The 25091-nt window shown below is 35.6% G+C and overlaps 1 protein-coding gene across 3 annotated transcripts in view; it reads left to right on the forward strand.

Annotated features, from left to right (window-relative positions):
- negr1 (neuronal growth regulator 1) overlaps positions 1 to 25091 on the forward strand; it is a 94761-nt gene that overhangs the window by 12123 nt on the left and 57547 nt on the right. For all 3 annotated transcript variants that reach the window (XM_043241915.1, XM_043241918.1, XM_043241919.1), the window contains exons 2-4: positions 6105 to 6343; positions 15795 to 15920; positions 22593 to 22724. In XM_043241915.1, coding sequence (XP_043097850.1) covers positions 6105 to 6343; positions 15795 to 15920; positions 22593 to 22724 — 497 coding nt within the window. The remainder of the gene's footprint in view (positions 1 to 6104; positions 6344 to 15794; positions 15921 to 22592; positions 22725 to 25091) is intronic.

Raw genomic sequence — 25091 nt, forward strand, 5'->3', positions numbered from 1 at the left:
ATGGTAGTTAGCCGCAACATAATGTGCATTTTGCTTCATTTATTAAAGCAGTTGTAAAAAAAAACCCTCTGTCCTTTAGAAATCACGACCTATGTGCACTAAGGCAGCATTTTAATAGCGTCCCCGCATTCAGTCATCTTTATTAGTTTTGGCCATTGTTTGGCATTTGGCAGCCGATAGCTTTAGCTTCCATGTCCACGTACGTCCAGATGTAATTATCATCATTTCTCATTGCTAAAGGCACTTATGGGAATGTCGCCAGTTGGTTTTCAACACATTAGAGACAATATTATAGCTTGGCTTTGACGTTTAATCTGGTGTTGAGGACTTGTGGCACATTGCGAGACAAGATTTGTTGGCTGGGATCGACTTAATCTTATTTTAATCCTTGGTCTTCACAAAAGAGTACCCTCTCTTTGGCGCATGTAAAATCAACAATGGGGTCAACATCAGATGGGCACATATGTCTTATGAAAAGAAAAAAAAACAAGAGATAAAAAATATACTCCTTTGGGGTTTGAAGAGGATGCTGCAATCCCGGTGACATTCTCTTCTCGGATCTCTCTGATGATCAGTTTAAATGTCTTTTGTAATGCGATTTTTTGCTAGTAATGCAATTTTCATGTATGTAGCATGTAGGTATTTTGCTGATGTTGACATGAAATCAGAATTGACCTTATTTACTTGTTCCTGCTCTTATCGTGAGCGATTCATCTTTGCATGCTGTTGTCTTTATAATCTTTAATCAAAATGTAATCACTTGCCCCATCTCTGAAACGACTTCTCATTTTGCCTGACATCGTCGTGATGATAAAAAAAAAAAAAACCAAACATGTTTCAAATACTGTCTGCTGCTTGCTGCAGCCACCGTATGAAAGCGAACTAGCGTAACGAACAGAGAGAAGGCTGGAAGGTGCATTTTCAGCTGTTTCCTTCCCAAAACCCTGTTCCCTATTCGCATTCCCAAACTACTCTGGTTGTGTGCCTGCTGGCTTGAATTGTTCCACTTTGAAGCAGGAAGAATATCTGTGAGGTTTCGGTTCAGTCTGAGGCATTTCACTCCTGAATGCTTCTACAATTTGATCATAAAATGGGGTTTGCAGGCATTTTTCACATATTAAGGGTTTTTGTAAAAAAACAGATAAATATTTCTGTTTACTGTTACATTCTTATTGTGTGTTGTATATATGCTATCATTCAAAGGTTAGATGTAAGATGACGGTATGGTAATGGTAAGAGGTTGTCATATTTAAAAAAAAAATATATATAAGCATTTATGTAAATATAGTGAAATATTATTACAATTCAAAATAACTGTTTTCTATTTTAAAATAATTAAAGTGTGATTTATTCCTGCGATGGCAAAGCTGAATTAACAGCATATTTGTTCCTCAAGGAACTTTTCTTATTAGCAATGTTTTTGTGGAAACAGTTAAACATTTTTTGCAGATTCTTTTGATTAAAGAAAGTTCAAAAGATTTATTTGAAATAGAAACATTATAATTGTCTTTGCTGTGAAATTCGATTAGTTTAATGCATGAATAAAAGTATTAATTTTTGTATTAATTTTAACTGTGTATTAAAAAAAACTTTGTCTCTCTCTCTCTCTATATATATTTATTTAAAACTTTTATTTTGGATGTGATTGATCACGAGTATATATTAACGATGATATATTAAATATATTAACGACGGGAAGATTCCCTGAATCACTCAGTGTATCGGCATAAAAAGTTATCAATTTCAAAAATGTTCATTGGCTTCAAGTTTTCATTTGCACTGCAATTCATTGTTTCTAACATATCTGCATCAGTAAAAATTCTTTATTTATATTTATTACAAGGCTTCTTAAAAATACTCAAATTTGATTGGTCAGTCGCCACATTCTAAGGTTTGTTATTCCCAGAAACTAATAGCACTAGCTCATCGCATTATTCTGCGATAACAACCTGCTGGATGTACATTATTCCTTACATAATTACTAGCGGATGTAAATATATATATCTCAATATATACGTCTCAAATAAACACAGTGTGTGTTCAGAATTGTTTAAATCTTCAGTGAATCCATCCCAAAGGCCCTGCCAGCAAAGCACATCTTTAGTGAATTGTTCAGATGGAAGGAGTGATCAGAAGAACAAAAGAAATCTGGGTCAATCCGAAATGAAAAGAAAATCCAGTTTAGATTACAGAAAACACCCAGTACATCTGTAGAGCAGCAACTGTAATTGGTGGAGCTCAGCGTGTTTTAAGGATATAGCACAGATTCTGTGTGTTTAACTCACCTTGGCACAGTTCTTTAGATGCCTCAAATCCAAAAACTCGCAGTTCGAGCCAAAACAAAACAAAGGCCTCCTGAATCTGCTTTTCAGAAATCATGTCTTGAATCAGAAAATACCAGATGAAGACCTAATCAGCCTTTCACAATGTGGAAAGCCTCAATGGATTCTGAAGAGATCATGAGATGAAAAATCCCACCATGAGTGTGAAGAGGTTTGCCCTCATGAGCTTCACAGAGCAGTGCTTTGAAGGGATGAATAAAGATGATTAAGGGAAATTTCGGGGAAAGAGAAAGAACAAACATGACTTGATTACGGTCTCTTCTCTGTGCTGTTTTGAGACTTTGAGAGCAGATGCTTATTTAAATTGGTAACAATGCGCATTGGCCTGAAAATACGTATTTGGATGCCAAATACGTAGTTCTGCAGTGATTTTTTGGGGTATAGGGGACCGCGGGGTAAGATGTATGTGTCAGTAAGCAAGCTGACATTTCTACCATATACAGCTGCCTGCGATTTGAGAGATTCTCATAAGAACGGTGATACTTTAAGAAAAGTGATTTTTTTTCATGATAAAAAACCTACTTTGCATGTCAAAGTGCATTTAATGCATGGTAGGAAGAAGTCATAACAAATATATGTCCAAAAATATATATCATACATATTACAGATATAAAACCAGGCTAAAAATGAGCCTTTAATTATTAAAGAAAGTTTTAGTCGGCATATGGTTTAGTTGCGGCTTTGTAAAAAGAAACAGATCACCCAAAACTGAAAATGGTCATCTTTCGCTCTCTCTCTCTATCTCTCTCAAGTTTTTCTAAAGCTGTATGAATTTCTTTCTTCTGCTGAACACAAAAGAATATATTTTGAAGACATTTAGAGGTAAACAAACAGTTGACGGTACCCATTGACTTCGATACTATGAAGGGAAAAAAGGAAGTGAGAGACGTTATTATGTGTTTGGTGGGAAGTCATGGGTCTAGTGAATGATCTCCGAAACACACACACACACACACACACACACACACATACACACACTTCAGTCTAAGGGTTCAAAGACTAGCACATGCTAGTAGGCACATGAAATCAGCTTTGAGCCTTTCCAGGTGGTACAAAGGAAATATAACACACATGGAGGTCCGCACTCTTTCTTTCACAGTAGCCTACACCTCGGTAGGAAGCACTTATGCCTTTGTGGGAAGTTATTGTGAGATATGTCCGAGAAGATCTCTGTAGTGCTTTGACACCAGCCACCCTGCTGTTTCAGGGGTTAGAAATGGTGATGTAGAGCAGTCTGCCTGAGGAGCTTTTACAGGAAAATCAAAAGAGTTTAGCTTGTAGCACATAATTTAGAATAGCTAAGTTTGTATTACATAATTTATTAACGGTCTATTGAGTTTTTTTGTCTTCATAAATGTTAATATCATTTAACTGTGTAGTAGCACTTTGTAAAATATTTGTTCTGTTTGTAATTAACAATTTCTTTAGGAATATAGAAATTGTATTAAATTAAATCAAAAGCATAAAAACATTTCAAAAGAATAACTTGAATAAGTTGAGCATTAGCATTTGCAAAATCTGGAATTGTAGTTACATGTTTGGTTGAACACTTAATCTGAAGTCATGGTTATGCATGTGTGCTTTATTTAGCACAAGTATTAATTTATTTAGATAATTATTTATTTAAGTGTAAAAACCATTTCACCGTCTCGTATCTCTTGTGCCATTAATTTTAATGCGAAGAATATATCATCTCTATTTCTGTTAATTAGGTGTGCTTATGAATATAGGCCCACATAAGTTATACGCTATTATCTGTCATTGATATTCGGGGAATGTGGCATGCATAAAACTGAGAAATTATGACATATCACTAATATTTCAGATAGTTTGTCATACATTTCAAATTTAAGAGGGCAATAATAACAATAATGAATGTTTTAATAGTTGCTTTTAATGGATGTACAACATAGTACACAACATGCAATTTGACATTATGAAAGGTTTTTAATTTAAGAGGTTGTATTATAGAAGCATCAATACATTTTTAATAAGATCTGCTCTAAATCACATTCTTAAGTGGGCCTTCTCGTGCACAATTGTAAATCAGCTGTATCGTTTTAAATCTTGTCATAGCATTCTGTGTACATTTTTTTTTAACAAGCCTGAGTGAAACGAAGTTAAATCCTGTTTTAACAACATCAGCTTTTTTTGAGTGGCGTGAGAATATCTCCAAAAGACCATATCCAAAATATCCAGTCAACTTTGAGACAGTGAGTTGAGACCTGCAGTGCATTGACGGATATGTTGACTCCCATTTCACCTCTAACCTCAAGAGTATCCGGTGTGAATAACTCACAGCATAGTCTCAAACCACTGCTGACAAACAACAAATAGATGTTAGACACAGAACCGGATTGAAGTTCTGAGACGCGTTTTTTTGGTTCGTTTGCTGTTTCAAATCTTTTGTTTAGAGGTCAGAACTGTCGATTTGAACACGTCGTGCTTAAATGAACACAGAAGACAGGAACCCAGAAATGAAAAACAAAATGGGATGACCTTGAAACAAACCAAAAAAAAAACACACGTCTTTTGAGGAAGAGGCCTTTTCATGCAAACTGTCCATGTTGGCATCGGCGTAATTTGGCTTCTGCAAAGTGACGGAGAGATTTGCATCGAAATACTGTGGAGTTTAATTGGGCCACATAGCTTTTGACGCCAACAACAAAAGATATGGAAAGCATTTTCTCCTTTTTCCTTAAGCGTTTTCTTGAAATGTTGATAAGCCTGTTTAATTTGCTGTCCTAAATGCATGATTATACAGTTAGTTGCATTTAACTATTTGCATTTAACATTGTTTTTTTCCGTGCTGTTTTAGAACAGACCTACGGCCCATTTTCGGGTCACGACCCACCAGCTGGGAACCACTGCTTTAAATATTAAATAGTTATTTTGTTGTTGTTGCTTTTGATGATATCTTTTGTGCACACCAGGGACTGATGTAGTTTGTATGATTTGCAAGTGGTGTTTATTAGGCATTTTAGTATAACTTTCTTCAATATCTTACATAAAAACTGGGCCTGAACCATTTTTGGTTTGTTTGTTTTTTCTGTTTGCTTCCACTAGTCAGTTTGGAGAGTTATAAAGGTAAAGACAGGCTTTTGTAGTAATTATTTGCAAACTGTACACCATATTCGTGGGACGCATTTGAATTTGCATGTGTAGTAACATCCGTTGTCCCCCACAGTCAAAGTTTTATCCCTTAAACTCATCTTTGATAATCCAAATTACACATTTAAACATTTAACTCATGAAAATTATTTTTCACGCCTCAAAGTGGCTTGAATATAACTCTACATCCTCACCTCATTTAGTATACAGGGAATCATGAATATGCAAATTAATCTCCACTGAAAGTGATTCTGAAAAAAGGAAGTGCAAGTTATACAGTTTCATCTACAAGTTGATGTGTCAGAATGGTAATACATTTTATGTATTTTTCTCACAATGTCAGCTAACAATGCATTGCTAATGGTACAAAAACCACCTCAAACAGCTACTGATATAAAAGCCCCATCTTGGAACTTGACAGGATTAGTTGCATGTTTACGATGGTAATAACGTTCTGTTTCAAACCACTTTTTTTTACGCAGTTATTTAGTACGCTGGGGTTTTAGTGCTCAGCAGTGGTGTTGACTGATGAATTTGGACATGGTTTGTCCCAGAGCATTCTAAAAATGCCAGAGAGACATGAAAACAATGCAAAAACTTTGATTTTCACCGCAGGGTGTCTTTAATTATCTGCTTTCTTTCTGGTTTCAGATGCTACCTGTTGGATGGGATCTCAAAAGGAGCATGGTTGAATCGTTCCAGTATCATTTACGCAGGGAATGACAAGTGGTCAGGGGATCCTCGCGTGTCCATCGTATCAAATGTGGGGGATAAACATGAATACAGCTTACAGATACAGAAAGTGGATGTAACGGACGAGGGCTTGTACACCTGCTCGATACAAAGTGAACGCAATCTACGCCCAAAACTCATCCAGTTAATTGTAAAAGGTGAGTGTTTCATCAACAACAGATTATTTAGTCATGATTTGCCATGTTTTTTATTGGTGACAAACAAATTTTTAGTTTTGCCTGCGTTTGCTTTCTTTCTGATGAAATGTATTAAAACTGGCGGTGATATGAATTTGTGCTCGCATCCGTGCTCATGACTCAATATTTTGACGTTAAAAGGCTCAACCGCTCTGTCAAAATGTCAAAAAAATTTGAATCTCTAGGCCACTGCATGCAATTTTACGTTATTGCTTAGAGCACTTTTTAATACGTGTATATGTTTGTAGTCATATTGAAAATATGGATTAAATGTGTTACTAATGACTATGAAATCATCAAACGTTAGTGAAATTCTTTTTAATGTTTCATTATGTAAATAGGGATTCTAGCTCTACATGTGTGTGTCCCCCTTTTAAGGAATTAGAGTAAAGTCTGTGAATTAGCCTATAGGCTATAGATAGAAGTTGGAGTGCAGGATTAAGTGTGAGATTTGATGTTATATAACATAATGATTAAATACTACCATGTTTATGTAGATCTAAATATCCATTTTTCGTGGTTGGATAGTTCCTTTCCTATGTATTAATGAATTAGTGGGTTTTCGGAGGAGTTACTCCATTTGTGGTCTAAATTTATGGAGAAAAAATATTTTTTCCCATCCTGCTCAGCAGCGTAATTACTGATAATGTCCATGTGGAATAACATTTTACATCATAGCAGTCCGAGCAAATGGCATCTTTGTAAGCCTCATTTTTATTGTGTTAAATAGGCATTGGTTAACATGGTATAGTATTATTATATTTCATTTTTTTTTTTTGTGAGGAAAGCATTAAATCTACTGTTAGCTTTGCGTATTATCATTGGCTGTCTATTCTAATCAATAATTTTAAACTCCCTGATTGAACGGTTATTAAGCGAAGAATTCCACCAGTGATGTTGTTCTTTGAACAAACCTCCAACTGCCAGCTACAAATATTGGCATAAAGCTTTACATGTCTGCCTGATAATCCCCACTTCTCAGTGAATATGCATAACCGTGAGGTCTGCTCTCAGAACTTGTGTACATAAGCTTTATGTGTATGAAGAAAATAATCAGCTTTTGCTATAAACAGGCAATTAAAATAAATGACAGCAGAGGTCAGGTATGCTATTTGTGTGTCTTGTTTTTATGGAGAGGTTTCAAATAAAGAATTGCTGGAGCTCTGCAATTTAGCTAGGAAAAACAATATTTATGTTTGTGTTTACATATATAGTTTTTAAATATTCAGTTTTTTATGTATTCTTCACAGTTAACAGACTGTACTTTTATGCATTTTAATATTACAAAGTATATATGGAATATACATTTACATGATACTAGTTACGTATTGCCTTTTTTATTACTTCATATCCATTTTACTATCTTTTTCAATTTAGCCACCTATTACCTTAATAATAGCTCTGCGCAATCTGGGCATTTTCTCAAGCAGTTTCATGAGTTGCCACCTGGGATGCTTTTTTAAATTATGTTGAAGGAGTTCCCATGTATCCCGGTTCCCTTGTTGGCTGCTTTCCTTTTACTATTTGTTCCAGCTCTTGTAAAATTATTAGCTCATTTAAATCGGTTGCGGTTTTAGTTTTATGGAGAAATTCATATTTAGCCACAATATGTGTTTGCTGCAACACATACATAAAACCGACGATTTGAATGAATATTTCATAGCTTTTATGTAGATATGTGTTTGGTCGCTGGCTTCATCAAGCATCCTAGTCATTACAAGACATTTTAATGATGGATACGTACTTGTCTAAATTCTCCGGTAGGCTCGTTTCCTGTGTTTCTTTTACAGGTTGATGAACATACGGTTGACACCTCGGCAGGAGGTGCTGACTCTCAGCACTGGCAAATTTGCTATTTTTTTATCCGCATAAATCCACTGTCTGTAATTAACTGGAGAAAGATCACTACGAGCACCCTAACCCTCCTTGAGATAAAGCAAACTAATACAGGCCAATCATATCTGAAGATGTGTAGTTTTAAAGGCCGTAACCTGTAGCCCGTCGCTGAGTCTCTTCTATGTAATTATAATCAACAAAATGAATGTCCTCCTTTTTCACTCTCTTAGCCAAAGGCTGTTTCATGATCATGACGGATCTTTTGTCCTTAATAGAATCCATTACTTGCATGTATCTCTACATGATCTGGGATAATTAATAAGCACTGGTAAGAAAATATACACGCACTGTCGGGGTAATGACAACAACTAAAGAGAGAGAACAAAAGCGACAGGAAACACATGATGAACAGCGGTCTCGTAATAGGAATCGGTGAGAGGTAAACTTAATCTCCTGCAGAATTGCATCGAAAATGAAATTGCTAGATTGACTCTTACAGTGGCACAAATCCTGGAACGCCAAATCGTATGTAATACGATTAAAACGTCTTATTTGTCCTTTGTGAAATTTGAATAGACTGTACTTGCGGCCTCTTCGGGCTCTCTTGATGTATCCTGCACATTTATGTGGACCAAACGGTTTTGCTAGGTCATTCTTTCTAGCCGACCGGTCAATACCGGGCATCATCAGAGAATGAGTGCGCTTGTTTGTTTTGTAGGGATCGAATGAGGATAGCCCACACACATTTTTCGGAGAATAATCACCTATCTTCTCCACCACTTAAATCTTAGCCTTGTTTACCAGACAGTACCATTTGTCATAGTCCACAGTGAGTCACCATTAAATAGAGCAGTTTGAGACCACCATATTATTCTTTTATAGATGTGCTCAGTTAGTGAATGACAGATCAAATGTATTGCTATTCTGCACATAGGCCCTATATATCTAACTTAGCTAAATATTAGGAGTGATGGTCTGTTTGTCATCAGCAACCACCATTTTGTTCATTGTGGAAGATGAACCGAAGAAATAAGGCACCTTGACACTGCATGCGTTCCAGTATTGCGGCAACAATGAAACGGAGCACAAAAAGGCTTTTCTGTTATGCCGTCTATTGAAGAGAATGACTTTTGTGGAAGAAGTTATATTATAAAACACTGATTATCATGGTATACAGAGAGAGATAGCTCTACATTTCAAGGGCTTCTTTAACATTGAACTTCTAAGTCTTTTGAAGTTTTTTTTTTTTGAACACACTGAAATCTTAAGTCATTATTCACAGTAAATCACCTCTCCTTGACTCTCAAATGTTGCTATCCTGCTAATTCGCTTTGCTGTTGTTGTTGTAACAATAAAATGTTCTTGGAATTATTGGAAATAATTTAATAATTTTGATACTAGCCTAACTAATCTATGTCTGTACTGTTTTCCTACTTTTATAATTTAGTTTTGGAATTTTATTAATAAAATTCCTGCCATCACAGGAATATTTATATATATATATAATATATATATATATATATATATATATATATATATATATATATCATTAATAAGAACATTAATAATTAAATAAAATGCAAAAAAAATCAATTGATGCAACATAGTAACAGTGCGTCAAATGTCTTCACTGTCAGTTTTGATTAATTAAATCAATATGTAGTTATTTTATTTAACTGGATATCTAATCCAACTAATAATTATAATACTGACTATAGTGTGTTAGGGGCAAATGCGGTATGCAATATTCAGTTGATTAAAAATTTACAGGAACGTATATACATGTACGTTTACATACATATTCATTTATATTCACATATTGATATGTAGACGCACATATGTATATATCAAGCCAATATAGCATCGGTATCACTAATTTGAAGTTCTCCAATCCAACCTGCTGACTTCTTTTTTTTTTTGGAATGTCATTAAGCTAGGTTAAGATGTTTTGAACTTCATCTGAAATGTCATGAAATATTAAGCCTCATTTTCGATTCTGTACCAGTGAGTCTGCACCTCACAGCAACTCTGCACAGTCTTTAATGTGAAAGTTGATACTTTCATGAACGCCCAGTGTTCCTCTCTCACTGATATCTCTGTTCATACTGTAAGCAGTATAGATTGAACTAATACAGTGTGCTGGAGAACAAAGCAACGGGTCTACAGCAGAATGTTTTTGTGTCCATTTTATACTGTATTAATATCTTAAATAAGAGATGGATACATGATGGAACCGATATTCACAAACAGCGGCAGAATATTAAAAATGGCATTTCTTTTAATCATGCACTGATTCGAAGTGCTACATTTTCAATTAACTCTTCAAATGGACACGTTTTACCAAGAGAGCTCATGTACTGGGTCGTGCACATTCTCACTGTCTCACGTTCCGTGGCATTACCAACTAAAGAAATCCCAGTGGGTAGAGCAGCCTGTCAGGGTTTGTGTTTTGTTTCTGTCTATGACACCTAATTAGGGATCTAAGTTGGTTGGTTTTAGCAGCCTTCAGGTTGTATGGGGAATTGGGAACCACTATGAATGAATGTGGAATCTGGCAGTTTTGCAAGTGTAGCATATTTTCACTTTCAGCCACATGAGTATATTTAAAATGCATGTGCATATTTGTATCGCAGTATAGTGGATCAAAAAATTCAGTATTCCCTTGTAATGGTGTGCACGGATGAATCATAAAGAGGATTCCCAGCATGCACTCTGTTTTAAAACCTGTTAAGCTGTCTATTAAAGAAATAATTCACACAAAAATTAAAATTTGCGGAAAATGTACTTTCCCTCAGGCCATCCTAGATGAATATGTTTCTTCACTGGAAGATTTGGAGAAATAGAACATGACATCACTTGCTCACCAGTGGATCCTCTGCAGTGAATGGGTGCCGTCAGAATGAAAGTTCAAACAGCTGATTTAATAAATTAAACATAACAAAAATCCACTTCAAACTGTTACTTTGACTACATTTTATCGGTCTACTTTTTTCAATATATATTGGTGGATTTTAATATAAGGGGATGGTATTTTTCACAAATACTGTGATATCTGTTTGGATTCTGACGGCACTCATTCACTGCAGAGGATCCACTGGTGAGCAAGTGATGCAATAACTTACTCCAAATCTTTTCTATCTCTTGGGTGGCTTCAGGTTAAATTTGAATTTATATAGGGCATTATATTAACTGATTTGAAACACATTAACAACACAAGTCTAATTTGATGTTAGCAGGTCGCTAGGCTAACAAAATAATACTCATTAAAAATATACTATTATACTGCTGCTATTAGCATATGAAAATATTAATAGGCATTTTTAGATTATTTTATCAATGTGTGCAGTATTGCATAAATTATATTTTATTTTATATACACCATCTTACAACACCATTAATCGAAGAATACGTGCGGTGTGTTTTACTTTAATTTTCATTTTTCTTTTTGTTTAGAAAAAAGAATGCATCTCAGAAGATAGCATAATTCCTACCTTTTCAAACAGCCGTAGCATTGGGTTTGTGCCTGTGATTTCTTCAAGTGCTGCCTATGTTGGCAGCTTGCTAGCATTTGGAACAGAGCCGCATTGTGACTCACAAGGGTTGTTCAGGACACACAAGAGTTTATTATTATATTCAAAGTTGTTTCCTACCCTCAGTGTCTCTTTCAGCTCAATTCAATGAACGTAATGTCTATCCCAACAGCTCCACGTTTTGTCTTACAAGTAATTCGCAACAGGATTATCAGACTGAAGGCTTATCACACATGAGTTAATTTTTTTGGTCTGCATCCATTTTCCTCCTCTGACTGGTTTATATTATTTGACTCCAAAGCGCAGTAGATTTTCATCATCGATATGATACAGTACCAGCAACCGTTTACAACTGGCTACATGATGCTGCATCTCTAGAGGAGAAGGTGAAATAAATGGAAACATTCACCTTTTTTTTTTTTTTTTTTACTCCTTTTGGTTTTGACTGCCATAAAGAAAAAAGCGCAAACAGCACTTATGCGTGTGACAAATGGAAAATGCGACTTGCTCAATGCAATTTTCTTTGGAGAATAGTAGCAATTAGAAATCCATTATTGCATAATAGACATTTATACGTCATCAACGTTGAATCTCTTCCACAAATTAGACCCAACTGCATATCGTGCTGAAGTCAAAATGAACCATCCCTCCTTCAGGCAAACTTGTGCACAAAATAAAAGACCAAACAAACTAAAGGCTCTAGTGTAAAAACTCATAAACTCTGCTCATTTTAACGGTAATATAGTAATGTTTTACTCTGTCGTTTAAACATAAGTCAGCAGTTCTTGTGGAAAGGATAGGGGAAATTAATTTACAGTGGTCTCTCTGTATTTTTGGCATGGCATGCAACAGATATTAAAGGTTAATGAAGGGCTCAGCTGTGCAATGGAGTGCATCTTTTATTGTACTGTCTATTCCACTAGTAATTTACAATGCAGAGGCCTCATATATAAAATCTGAATTCACCTCATTCATGCTATAAATATTTAGACAATGCCGTAACATACAAGTCCATTTATTGAAGATCAGCCTTAACTTTTCTGTTTAGTTTTGCTCATTCCTTTTCAGCCGGAAGACAACAAATAGATCTAAAGTCTGCATCTGATTTCTTTGCCTGTCTCTGCTCGGCTCTTTGCCTGTGCTAGTCTGCATTATGACAGGAGCCCACTTTTCCCTCAGCTCTGTAATTGGAATGTGGGCTGGCAGTAGGTGTGAAGCAATGGGGTCTTGGAATTGGGTGGCAGCAGTCAGCCCTGGAGAACCTGTCAGAATTTATAGAAAGGCAAGCCATGTACTCCACTTTATTCAGCGGAAACTCTGCATTTTAATAGCTGTAAGCGTTTCAGTAATTCAAGGTGGCGTCATTAGAGTCTTATTTATTCACTCTGGGGCTGAGAGACTGATAATGCCTCCCCCGTCAGCTGTGGCAGCTCCATCTCAGCGCCTCCCGCCGAGGAGAGGAGGGAGAATTAGAGTGGAATGGGCAAACATGACAATCGTGCAGCAGTTAATGAATTAAACGGAAAACAAAGCATCAGGTTGTCTTGAATAGGGCCTTGGGGTAGGGCTTTAGCGTTGTCTTGTTTTTCTCTTGTCATCATTACCCTACCAATTGAACAGGCTGAGTGGAAATAAACAGGTTAAAAATAACTATGGCCAAAAGCGTCTAGGTTGACGCTCGGAAAGGATTCATAGAAGTCAAATCGCGGTCAGACCTTGAGCTTCAGATTAAATAACACGTGCTTTCATTATGAACTTAGTGATAGTTAAAAGAGCATACTGGGATAGGTTGTTGACCTTTGCATCTGTTTATGCTGGCGTGTTCAGTGGAGTGTCAAGGCATACCGGTTCTTTCGGCTTTTCAGCTACTTGAAAATACAGAGAGGGTTTCATTTCATCTGATAATATACTCTGTATTCACAGGTGGTACACACAAGACCAGTAATGAAAGTCAAAACTGTCTTGGGCTGTAATGAGAGATATTCCTTCAATGCACCAAATCCCCCAGACTTTTTTTTCCCGCCAACTTATAAGCTCAAAAAGCTCAATTGTTTCGACACAATTTTGCCATTATTGCATTGTAGAAGTGTCTGGGAAAAAAAACTGTAATAAAAGACTTCAAATCTCAAGGTGAGCATTTACCGAGAAACTTCTAGAATATATGGCAAGATGATGAAACTGATGTTTCTACGAACATGTTCAGTTTAAAGATCTGCAGAGGCCCCACATCTCATTTAAAAGGCCGGTACCTGACTCCTCAGGCGTTGACTAATAGGGTCTTGATCCTGTTGAAGGGAGATATGATCAGTCGACGAATGCAACATTTTCCATTTGTGCTATCAGTGATTGTGGACATTTGTCAACAGTGGGAGGAAGTTCAAGTAAACCTGCAGTGGAGAGCATGACAAGCAGAGCAGCGCTTTCAAACAATGAAGGGGTTCATTAGAATTTCAGCTCAACCATTTAAAGCTAGCAGATTACGAAAACCAAGATAAGAAAGACCTAAACTGGAGATCAAATAGTGTAGGAGTAAATAACTTTGCTGTTTCTTTGCAAGGTGACAAATGCCTGAATCTTTGATGTCCTTTTGCGTGGAAAAAAGAAATACCTCCATTTCCTTGAAAACTTGAATGCCCTCTTAAGTATGCTTTAAAGGATTTTATTTGAATCCCGCCAGTGTCTTGTTTTCTTCTAATTGATTTTCCCCAGATGAGTATTGCTTATTTTATAAAAGCGATCATTCATGATTATATATATTGTGTCTGGTTATGCATGGATGCAATGGGGAGTCTGCCTGTCAGGAGAACTATTAATTGACATTTAAATAAAATAAAAGTTAATTGCAACTCCATTTACGGTTTGAGAAGAATAAATAGCTAGTGAGAAAGTTTGCTCTTTATACATGGATTTTCAGCAACGCATGGTGTTTAGAATATTATATTGGGAGGAGGAGTCAGAACCAGTCTAGTTAAATGCAATCCACTTCAAACATTCTGGCACAGAATCACAGCCGGACCTCAAAAAATGAACAAAGGGAATAGCTGATTTTGCAGACTCCTGACAATTTATTGCCTTTTTATGTAGGAAAGCAAAACCAGGAGGTCAGACATTTATTCATAAACCCCTTGACAACTGACATGGTGGTTTTGAGAAAGAGCGGAGGCCCTGTGTGATGAAAGGTTGGATAAAGATAGATTTACATCTAGATTTATTTTTTTAGTTCGTAGTTGAGTGTGAGGTGTACCATCACACATAATATAATGCGACAGTGTCTGGTTACCATCTATATATTTGTCAGAAAACCATCACTATAGTTTTAACATCAAAATGTTAACTAAAATTCAATGAAGCGTTCTAAATCAGACCAGAAAATATTTGAGAATACTTTGTTTCTTATTTCTTATATTTATATTTCCAAGCACGAAATGCTGGGTATCATATCAATTTTGTCAGCATTATTATGTTATGGAAAATAGTGAATCATGATAGATCATGGAAACGGCATTATAATGTAGTTATAGTTAGTTTTTGGTTATACTACTTAGTAAACTTTTTTTTTTTTTTTTATCACCAGGCCCCTTGGCTAATGGATTATGCATATCATTTATTAAATTATATTACACTTAGACTTTATAATTACACTTGAGAACTAATCCTAGAATGTTCATGCTGTAAGAATGAAATAAGTGAAATACGAAATACGTAAATTGCTACAATTTTTTAATAAACAATTAAAAAAAAAAGAGCAACTTTAACTTTACATTGGCCATATCTGAAAATGTAGTGAAAATATATGGCAGCTTATAGCCAATCAACAATAATTAGACAATGCGAACCATGCCCAACAAATGCAAACACTTATTCTTTCAAAATATGAATGACAGACTTATTGGGATAAACTAGTATTGTGTTTGTACCCTGATAATTGCTGCCTGCAGCTATATGGGCTCTTGTTTTTGTTCACATACTTGACTTTCTAGATCCAGGCTTTTGGCATTGAGCTCATTTGTAGCTTTGTATATCTAACTGTTTGTTTTGTTTCACAGTTCCTCCCAAAATCTATGACATTTCTTCGGACATTACTGTAAACGAAGGCAGCAATGTTTCACTCATCTGCTCAGCCAGTGGAAAACCAGAGCCCAAAATCTCCTGGAGACACATCTCCCCATCAGGTGAGTTCAAATCAGTTGAAATGCATCACAGTAAGTTAGACAGACATTTTGACATTAACTTTAAAGCACAGCAGGAATTTCTGTTTAAGTTTTTCAGTTTGTTGGATTGGAAATGCTCAGTAGATTATGATGATGATGTGTTTCTATTTTAAACCTTCTATAATGAACTGAGTTTTGGAAAAGGCTTGTAATCAATTATCGCTTCAATTTGCTGTTGTTCTCAGAAAGACTTCTTAGTTTTAAGTTATCACTCTGCTGCAGGGTAAACAACATGTGAGGATACATCAACCTCATTTTTACCTTTCATAGTTTATATTCAGCTAATTTGGCACATTTTCAAAGCGAATTGAAAATTCAGTGCACAGCAGTATTTTTGAGTGCTTGTGAATTTTTATTGAAGTCAGCTGCACTTATCTTTGGACTGCCATATTTATTTCATTCTCCAGTGTATTTTGCAATCGAGTTGCTTTTTGAGATTCTCATCAAAAGACTTTGAAGTATCATGAAACCCCTACTTATTAAAGGTAGGACACTTCAAATTATAGAAGCACTTAAAAACAAATGATAAGTGAATCAGTAATTTAAAAAAAAAAAGTCCTCAGACAACCATCCTGCAAATTTTCACTTTTGGTCAGCAGATTCAGTCTGGCCCAGATGTGACTGAATGCCATTTGTGTGGACTATTCTTCTTCAGGCTAATTAACTTATGTGTGGGCAGAGAGGATGACAATGAGTAAGAGCTAGTGACAATGGAACATTTTTTTTTTTGCTTCTGCCACTGAAGTTTGTGATGTACTGAGATGATTCATTTACAGTATTGAAATAGCCGTTGTGATATTGTCAAGGATTCAAATAATTACAGAGAGCAAAGTCAAAAGGACATAGAAATGTGTTTGAAACTTATGGCTGTATGAAGCTACAATTTTTTTTCTCTGGGCAAGTCAGTACGTACAGACTGAATGCACTACTGTGCACCATCATATATAACAGTGTTTGGTGCACATATGGCAGCACTGTGGTAATCGTCTGAGCTGTAGTCACAGCAGCTTCTGGACTGTGATTTCCAGTGGTTCTTGAATGACTCTGCAGGAGGCTGAACCTGTAGCCTAACACCACTAGATTTAATTGCCGAATAGTGCAATTGGCTTCATATGTTTCCTGTGTGTGTGTGTGTCATCAGATCTTTGACTTCTGTGCCTCTCACTATTGCTTAGAATAGACTATACACTTTTCATTGATATAAATGGGGTAATTAAAGACCTTTTAAAGGCATTATGCATTTAAGACCTCTCCAAGACCTTAGACTATTCAAAGTATTCAAAGGGATTAGTATTCTTTGGATGCCATTGTAAACAAGTTGATATGATTCTTTAGGGACTTGAAAGAATCCTTTAAGGTCTTGGAATGAAAGTCTTATAACATACTTTGGTTGCGTTTTCTCAGTTGTAGTTTAAAAAACACCTTTTTCACCCTGTCAAAATCATCTCTGTTTTCAGCAAGCCATTCTATTCCATGTTGCTTTAAATGCTAATGAGCTCTGCTGACCCTGCCCTCTCTTCTGTGGAGTGATGAGCAGACTGTAAACCTCAGCCGCACAACTGGCTAACTAGCATGAAAAAACCCCCCCAAAAAATTATGCTCACTTTTTCTGTAGATGAAACTAAATCTCGAATGATAACTTTCATGATCTTCAGCGGCTCAGATGTCGGGAGTAAATGAAGACTGCTATATTCATTATTACATCCAACAACAAAACACTTCAATCAGTCATCCGCTGTCATCCTCTGCACTGAAGTTGAAATATTATCATTTGAGTCATAACTTTATGAAATAATGAAGTTTCCTTAAATATTTATTTACATTAAATAGTTAAGACATCACTAACAGAAAAATATAATGTATAGTCTGTATGCATGTAATTGTAGTGTAATGTTTTGCAAAATGTAATAACGAGCTGTAGACACTGATGACTTAATGAAATAGCAAGTTGTTTTAACGTCTTTTTGTGTTTGAAACACTAATTGAGTGATTATGTAATGGGGTGAGATGTTCGTTCATGCATTTTTCACATTAAAACTAACAACAAAGAAGAAGGGGTTATGGGGATATGTTGCCTGAATATTTATTTATTGGAGATATTTATTGTCTGAATTTCCTGAAAAAATTTGTTCCAAACTGAAAGACCCCTACCAAAAGTTTTGATATGAATATTTTACACCCCTAAACATGGAATAAAAAGCCAAAATTAAATCTTTTTCATTATATAAAGCAGTCAGAAGTCTTCGCAAGACTTCACTGAAAGAAATAAATGTATAGAGTAACAGAAGAAGTACTGGCAGCTCATTATCTGGTCTTATGCTTTCATTTTACAAACATTTTATAACTCTAAAACAGTGCATTGAAGTGCAAAATTAAAAAAACAGGTAAAACACCTGTAAAAATAAATACAAAAATTCTTATAAATTAATACAGTATATTGTGCCCTATTTTTGCAAATTGTTTTAGAGTCTTGTATAATTGTTTATTTATAACCTCATTATATCTTTAATTGGACTTTTAATTAATAGACAGAAACCTCTCAGAGTACATTAAATATATATATATATATATATATATATATATATATATATATTTTTTTTTTTTTTTTTTTTTTTTTTTTTTTGAAAGATTAACCAAAGTTTTGAGGGTTTGAAAGGATATAAATGATGACAGAATTTAAATTTTTGGGAAAACTATCCCAATGTTTGCATAACTATTTTAATGTACAGCATACAATATAGATGTACTGACATCATATGAATTGAAAATTTATTTACGTATACACAAATTTAGAGAAACAAGAATTTTCACAGAGTGAAGATATATTCGTAATGTCACATTTTACATAAACGCAATGCTATTGAACATATTTAAGTCATTCTATCAATTCCTTGAATTCAGTAATTAATGATACATTAGCGTAATGCTTCAGTTTTTGAACACACACTTGCACTAGAACCACACACTGAACTGACTCGCCAGTATACAGCACACTCTCTCACCGCTGTAGATTTTAAATGAGAACTAAAGAACTTTAAATGAGCAATTCCTTGTCTAAGCTTTAAATCACGCTCTTTTAATACTTCCAGTACTCAGGGCATTTAAAATTGCTTTACAGACATGATTTCAAATGCTGTAGACTAGATGAAGATAGATCCTAAAGCGAGTCCTATATAGAGACGTATTGAGGCTACAGGACGGCCTCACGCTCTCTGTACAGCCTGGCCCAGCACGCTTGATCCCAAACATGCTTTCATAAGCTTTTTCATTGTGATTTAGGGCCTCGGGATATAAGGAACTCTGACCTTTCAAACAGCTGACTATAACACTTCAGATTTGATTTTTTTTCTCATATGATAAGGCTACAGTGAAGCGTTCAATTGTCCTTTGTCAATCCTTTGTTCGTGCCTCTGCCTCCCAAAATTGTCTTTGCTCTGGTTTATTGTTTTCCGAACAATAGCTCCGTACTCGGCGCTGACAGTCTGTCTAAACATCGCCAAATGGTTTCAATACAATGACCAGCTCTTAAAAAGTGCTCGCCAATTGTTTTGGGGCACTTTGGGACAATGAGGAGGCTATCAGGGTGAAGGTGAGATACGGGGAATGAAAAAGTGGAGGCGGCTCAGGTGCGTGTGCGTGTGCGAGATCGGGCGAACGAGGGAGAATGTGTGGCGGTTGAATGATGGTTGATGGTTCATTGCTGACAACTCAATGAATGCCTGGGGGAAGCCTCTCATAATGCAACATTTGGGCTGCCGCAGTATTCTCTCACGGGTTAACGGAGGAGATGTACAGAGAACTGCCACCTTAGCCCATAATGTATTCTTCTCCTGCGCTCATCATATCAGCAGCATGCAGACCTCAAGGAAATGTACTTTGTGCTCTTCACACAATGTGGGGAAAGTGCTTACTGTGACTGCACTTAACACAGAGCAATGTGGAATCCTAGATTAACCTTGCTGTGATTTGGCTAATTTGGTTGGAGTGACATTTCCCAGAGGCTGCGACAAGTCTCTCTTGAGCTTTTCAAAATCGGGAGGCGGTCCAGATTGGGGATGATAAGGGGCAAGTTTACATTTGAATGTATTTCTGGCGCATAATCGGTGTCCATGAAGCCTTTAAAATGCTCCGGTTCGTGTTTTTTGGTACATAGCAAACAAGTGGGTTGATATAACAAAGGTTGATTTCACGAAGGGATCCATTCTTTATTAAATGTCACTAAACCTTGGTAATTTCCTCTTTTGGTGTAATCAGTAAGATAAATGATGGTTCATTGTGAAGTCTCTGTTAGGAAAAGAAAATAAATGACTGAAGTAAGGGAATTATGGAGTGAGTTAATCACTGATAAAGATCCCTCTGGTTTTTTAGCTGGAGGAAGAAATATGGTAAGTTGTAGTCAATGTTTGTTAATTTTGTACGTTAGCTTTATACCTGGGAACAGTTGTTTTGTTAATGTGACGACTGTCAGTGCTGTGATTTAAAAACAGTTTGCCCTGAAATAGTATACATAATTAATTATGTGTTGTTTTCATTTCATCAAGTACAAAAGATCATACCAAGTGATAACTGTAAATAAAAAAAGCTTTTCTCAGAAACTACACTTTTCTTGGCTATTTTTGCAATATTGTTTGACTAACTGGACTCAAGGTCATTTTTCATATAGGTGGTTGAAGTCATTTTCTCACAGCTGTTTTAACACCTTTTTAAAATGATGTATCAGTGAGTCAGTGTTATACATTTTTAAATAGTGGCATAAATGTCCAAATACATTGTATATCTGTATATCAGAACAATATTTGATTTACTTGATATTAGTATTTGATTGTTGTTTTATTTAATAATAAAGTATATGTTCATATATCACATTATTTTTAGATTTTTTTTCATTGTATTTTTAGTAATTTTATGTTTTTATCATTTTTAGTTAAAATGTTATATGTTTTTATATTTATATTTATATTTTATATTTATTTAATTTAGACTTAATGCAAATAAATAATTTTTTTGATTTCTTTAAATTAACAGAAACTGGTTTTAGTTTACAATAACAACAATTCAGTTTATTTAACTACATTTTAAATACCAAGTACTAAGAAAATCATGCAATATACTCCTTGGCTTAAATCTTATATTTGCTCTTATATTTGTGAACAGCTTTTAGATGTCATGCTGAACACCATGTAGTTTTAAAACAGCAATACATTCTTTGTTATGAGTGAACAATCTTACGCTAGGATGCTCTGATGTCCTACTCTCCTTTTCATCCTTGTATAGCCAAATATGTGCTGTTTTGCATGAATATGTTTCATACAATTTATCCTATTTTACAGTCTTTGCCTCTATTTATTTATAAAGCATTGGGAGCCAAATAGCACCTTGTCAGCTCAAATACACGTCTTAGTCAGTTCCTTGATAACCCCAAAGAAAACTACTTTGTTCAATTGTTCAGTTTGTTACCTGCTATACAGATGTAATTGTTTTCACGCAACACGCAAATATTCATGCAAATTACGAAAGGATGGAATAATTTGGACGTGGAGCTTCTGTGTTTCTCTTTGTGTTCTAGCAGCTAGTCGGAAGGATATTTGTGCAAGGAACAGATAAAAGATTTTCAAAGAAGTAGTGATTTCTGATTTGTGAATGAATCATTCTTTTAAGTCAGATCCTCTCAGCGAATCCGTTGATCCAGTTTACAAAAATCTGAATGATTCTTTATTGACTCTTGATCTGGTTCTCAATAATCTGATCTGAGCTGTTATCAGCTGACTGGACAGCAGTATCTATTAATAAAACTAAAAACATCCATCTGTTTGTCCTACAAAGCTCCCATATGGCTTCAGAAGATGCAGTGCAACTCTTGCAAAAAACACAACTATCCCCACTCATTGTAATTGCTTGGAAAGCTACTATGCAGGTTTAGAATGACATGAGGGTGAGCAAATGATGACACGGTTTTCATTTTAAGGGTACTATCCCTTTAAAGCTTTCTTGATGTCGAATCTTGAAGCTCTATGATGCTTTACAAAAGACTTGGTAAAAACACGCCCCTCCTAAAGCCTCTCCCTCCTCCTTTTTTTGCATCGCTCTCTGTGCTTTTTTTATTCTGTGGGGGTTTTGCTGAGTCAGAGGCTTCTCATCCGTATGCCAGTGCAGGATTTACCTCTCTGTACCATGAGGAAGATTCACCTCACTGTAAAGTGGGATATAAATAGGTTTCACTGAGGAATATTACAATAAGGTTGGATCCTGGTCTGGGGAACCTGGGGAGGTTTTTAGTCCAATAGAAGCGTGGCAGCCCCACGCTGTGCTATATTGCCTCTCATTACTCAAGGACCTCAAGTCATATTTGTCATATTGGCACAGTTCTGATTTCCTCACAGTATTTGACTCCAATAAAATTCTTCCCTGTGTGAATCAGGCTCACAGGGGAGATACTTCCCACTGGATGTCTAGCCAACAAAGCAATTATGTGCCTTAATAAATCTTTTTTTTGTTTTTTTGGTGCACTTGGGCATCTTTTTTTACTAGCTGTTGAGACTCAATGGTGTTTGTACCTTTAAGCATTTAACCATTAGTTATTACATGCCTGCAGTAGAACGTTTCTAAAAGATCTTTCTTTTCTTGCGTTCACAGCCAGGAAGTACGAAAGCGGGGAGTATTTAAATATCACAGGCATCACTCGGGATCAAGCAGGGGACTATGAGTGCGGCGCCGAAAATGACATTGCTTCGCCCGACACCAAGACCGTCAGAGTAACAGTCAACTGTGAGTAAAATATACTACTTCTTTTGTTTCTGTTTGTTTACTGTCAGTGTAGAATCACATGCACGATGACATTGAGTCTTTTTCCCTCTTACTGGAGATACCAGCTCTGTTCCATAACCTAGTGAGGCTGTCAACTGTCTACCGCATCCTAACTGAAATGGGACTTTGTAAGTGACCGATTTGGAAAGCTCTACATAGGCAGCAACTCCATGCATCATATAAATAGCAGCCCTCTTGGAAAGCAAACAGGAAACTTGCCTCGCATGTGATTTAAATAGAGCGCAATGTTAGCATGTTGCTAAGCTAATGGCACAGTAAAATGTATACGAATCATTTTTAAATTACACTTAACTATTTTATTAATTATCGTATAAAATATGAAGAGTTCGTAATTATAAATCATATAATTCTAATTAATAATGTAATGCTTTTTATTATTATATAGTCACATTTTATTTTAGGGACCAATTCTCATTATGAACTAATTTGTAATTATGACTTATTAAATTTACTTATGGGGTAAGGTTAAGGGATCTAAAATATGATGCAGAGTGTAAGTACTAATAAATGCTAACTAATATGCTAGGTAATTAGCAAATAATTAATAGTGAGAATTGATTCTTAAAATACTAAATTGCTACCATTATGTTTACAGTAATATAATGAAAGTAATTATAACTTAAACTGAAACTAAAACCATTAAAAAGGTGTTAAATGAAGTTAGCTAGTTGCCAACATTTCTGATTTTTACTATGTACTAAAATAACTAAAACTGAAATAAAATCAATAAAGACTATATGAACATATAAATAAAATAAGACTCCATTAAAAAAATAGTAAAAATGACCAAAAAACCACAACAAAATTACTAATATTATTAATAAAACCTTTCATAGTATGTTAAGCAGGGTTGTTCTTAGCTGATGATGTTTCGGGTGACTCTAAGGAGACCCTGATCTTAAGTGCTAAAATAACACTGATTGTATGATTATATAACATCTTAATTTGTAATCAATGTGTCGTCCATTTTGTATTCAGATTCAGCTCATCGCAGTACATTCTGGAATTGTTGCCTTCACAAAGATATATGCAGTGCTGCTTTCGTAGGCTGCTCACTAGAATTTAAAACAGAATTACAGTCTTCCTTCTGTATCTCGAAGGTAGGCTGGGGTGGAAATTAGAATAGAATTCATGCTACTGGAGTTTCTTAATATTTAACGAGAGAATTCCCTTTTTTGTCTGGGATGGGATGATTAATTTTCAGTGAGGAATGGTCTCAGTGTTATACGGAGTCTTCTATTATGCAGGTAATGAGTCTCTCAAAGTGTGAAAAGACAGTAATGAGCACTCCAAGCATTAATGAATTATACTGACTTTACCCATCATGCTCGTAGTGAGGATCTGCCTTCTACCAAATACAAGGGGAAGGACACTTGACAGTTTCTCTTCCTCCTCTTTTCTCTTTTAAGTCATTTTGTCTCATCTGCGGTCACAGGGATCATTAATCTCTTTGTCTCCGTATATACCATATGCTGAATCACGGCACAGCGAAAGCACATAAATCAGATAGGCCGACACTCACACCAGAATAAATGTGGCGTTCAGACCATCAAACTCCAGCTCCCTTTACTATCATGCAAACACAGACTAATGGGCAGATAACCACTTGGAAATGTCAAGATTTGAGCGGGAATGGCTAGATGACAAGGATGAAGTCATAAGTCATATCACATCTCCTCCCCGTCGATTGTATTGACACTCTCTAATGAGGAGTGAAGCTGAGAAGATAGAGGAACGGCTCAGTGCTGAGTCTGCTGGGCCGCAATTTTGCAGCTTAATGACCATTTCCAATGAGCAATCCATTTATTTTATAGCCAGTAGTTTTTGCTCTATTCTGCATATGTTTGAGTTTATCGGCTTGGATGGAGGCAAGGGGTCAGGCTTTGTTTGGTTAGCATGGCCCAGTTAGCTTATACGGGTAGATGTCGTATCTACATCGTCTGGAGGCATTTTTCTCCATTGGTAGCCATTCAGATCCAATGCTACATTTATTTGCTGAAATATATTTAGCAAAATATGTAAAAACAACAATATTGTGAAATGCTATTCTTGTTATCTGTTTTAATATTTTTTAACATTTTAATTTTGAAATGTAATTTATTCGTGTAATGACAAAGCTAAATTTCACTCTGATCTTCAGCGTCACATGTTCCTTCAGATGATGGGCTGTTTGGTTATTATCGAGTTTGAGTTTGTACTGCTTATGGAAACCATGGTACATTTTTTTGTAAAGACTTTTTATAAACAAATAGCATTTAAAAATAAAAAACAGTTTACATCTTTTCCGTCACTAGAAAGGTCTTTTCT

This window comes from Puntigrus tetrazona, chromosome 6 (assembly GCF_018831695.1).
Source record: "Puntigrus tetrazona isolate hp1 chromosome 6, ASM1883169v1, whole genome shotgun sequence".
Classification (NCBI taxonomy): domain Eukaryota; kingdom Metazoa; phylum Chordata; class Actinopteri; order Cypriniformes; family Cyprinidae; genus Puntigrus; species Puntigrus tetrazona.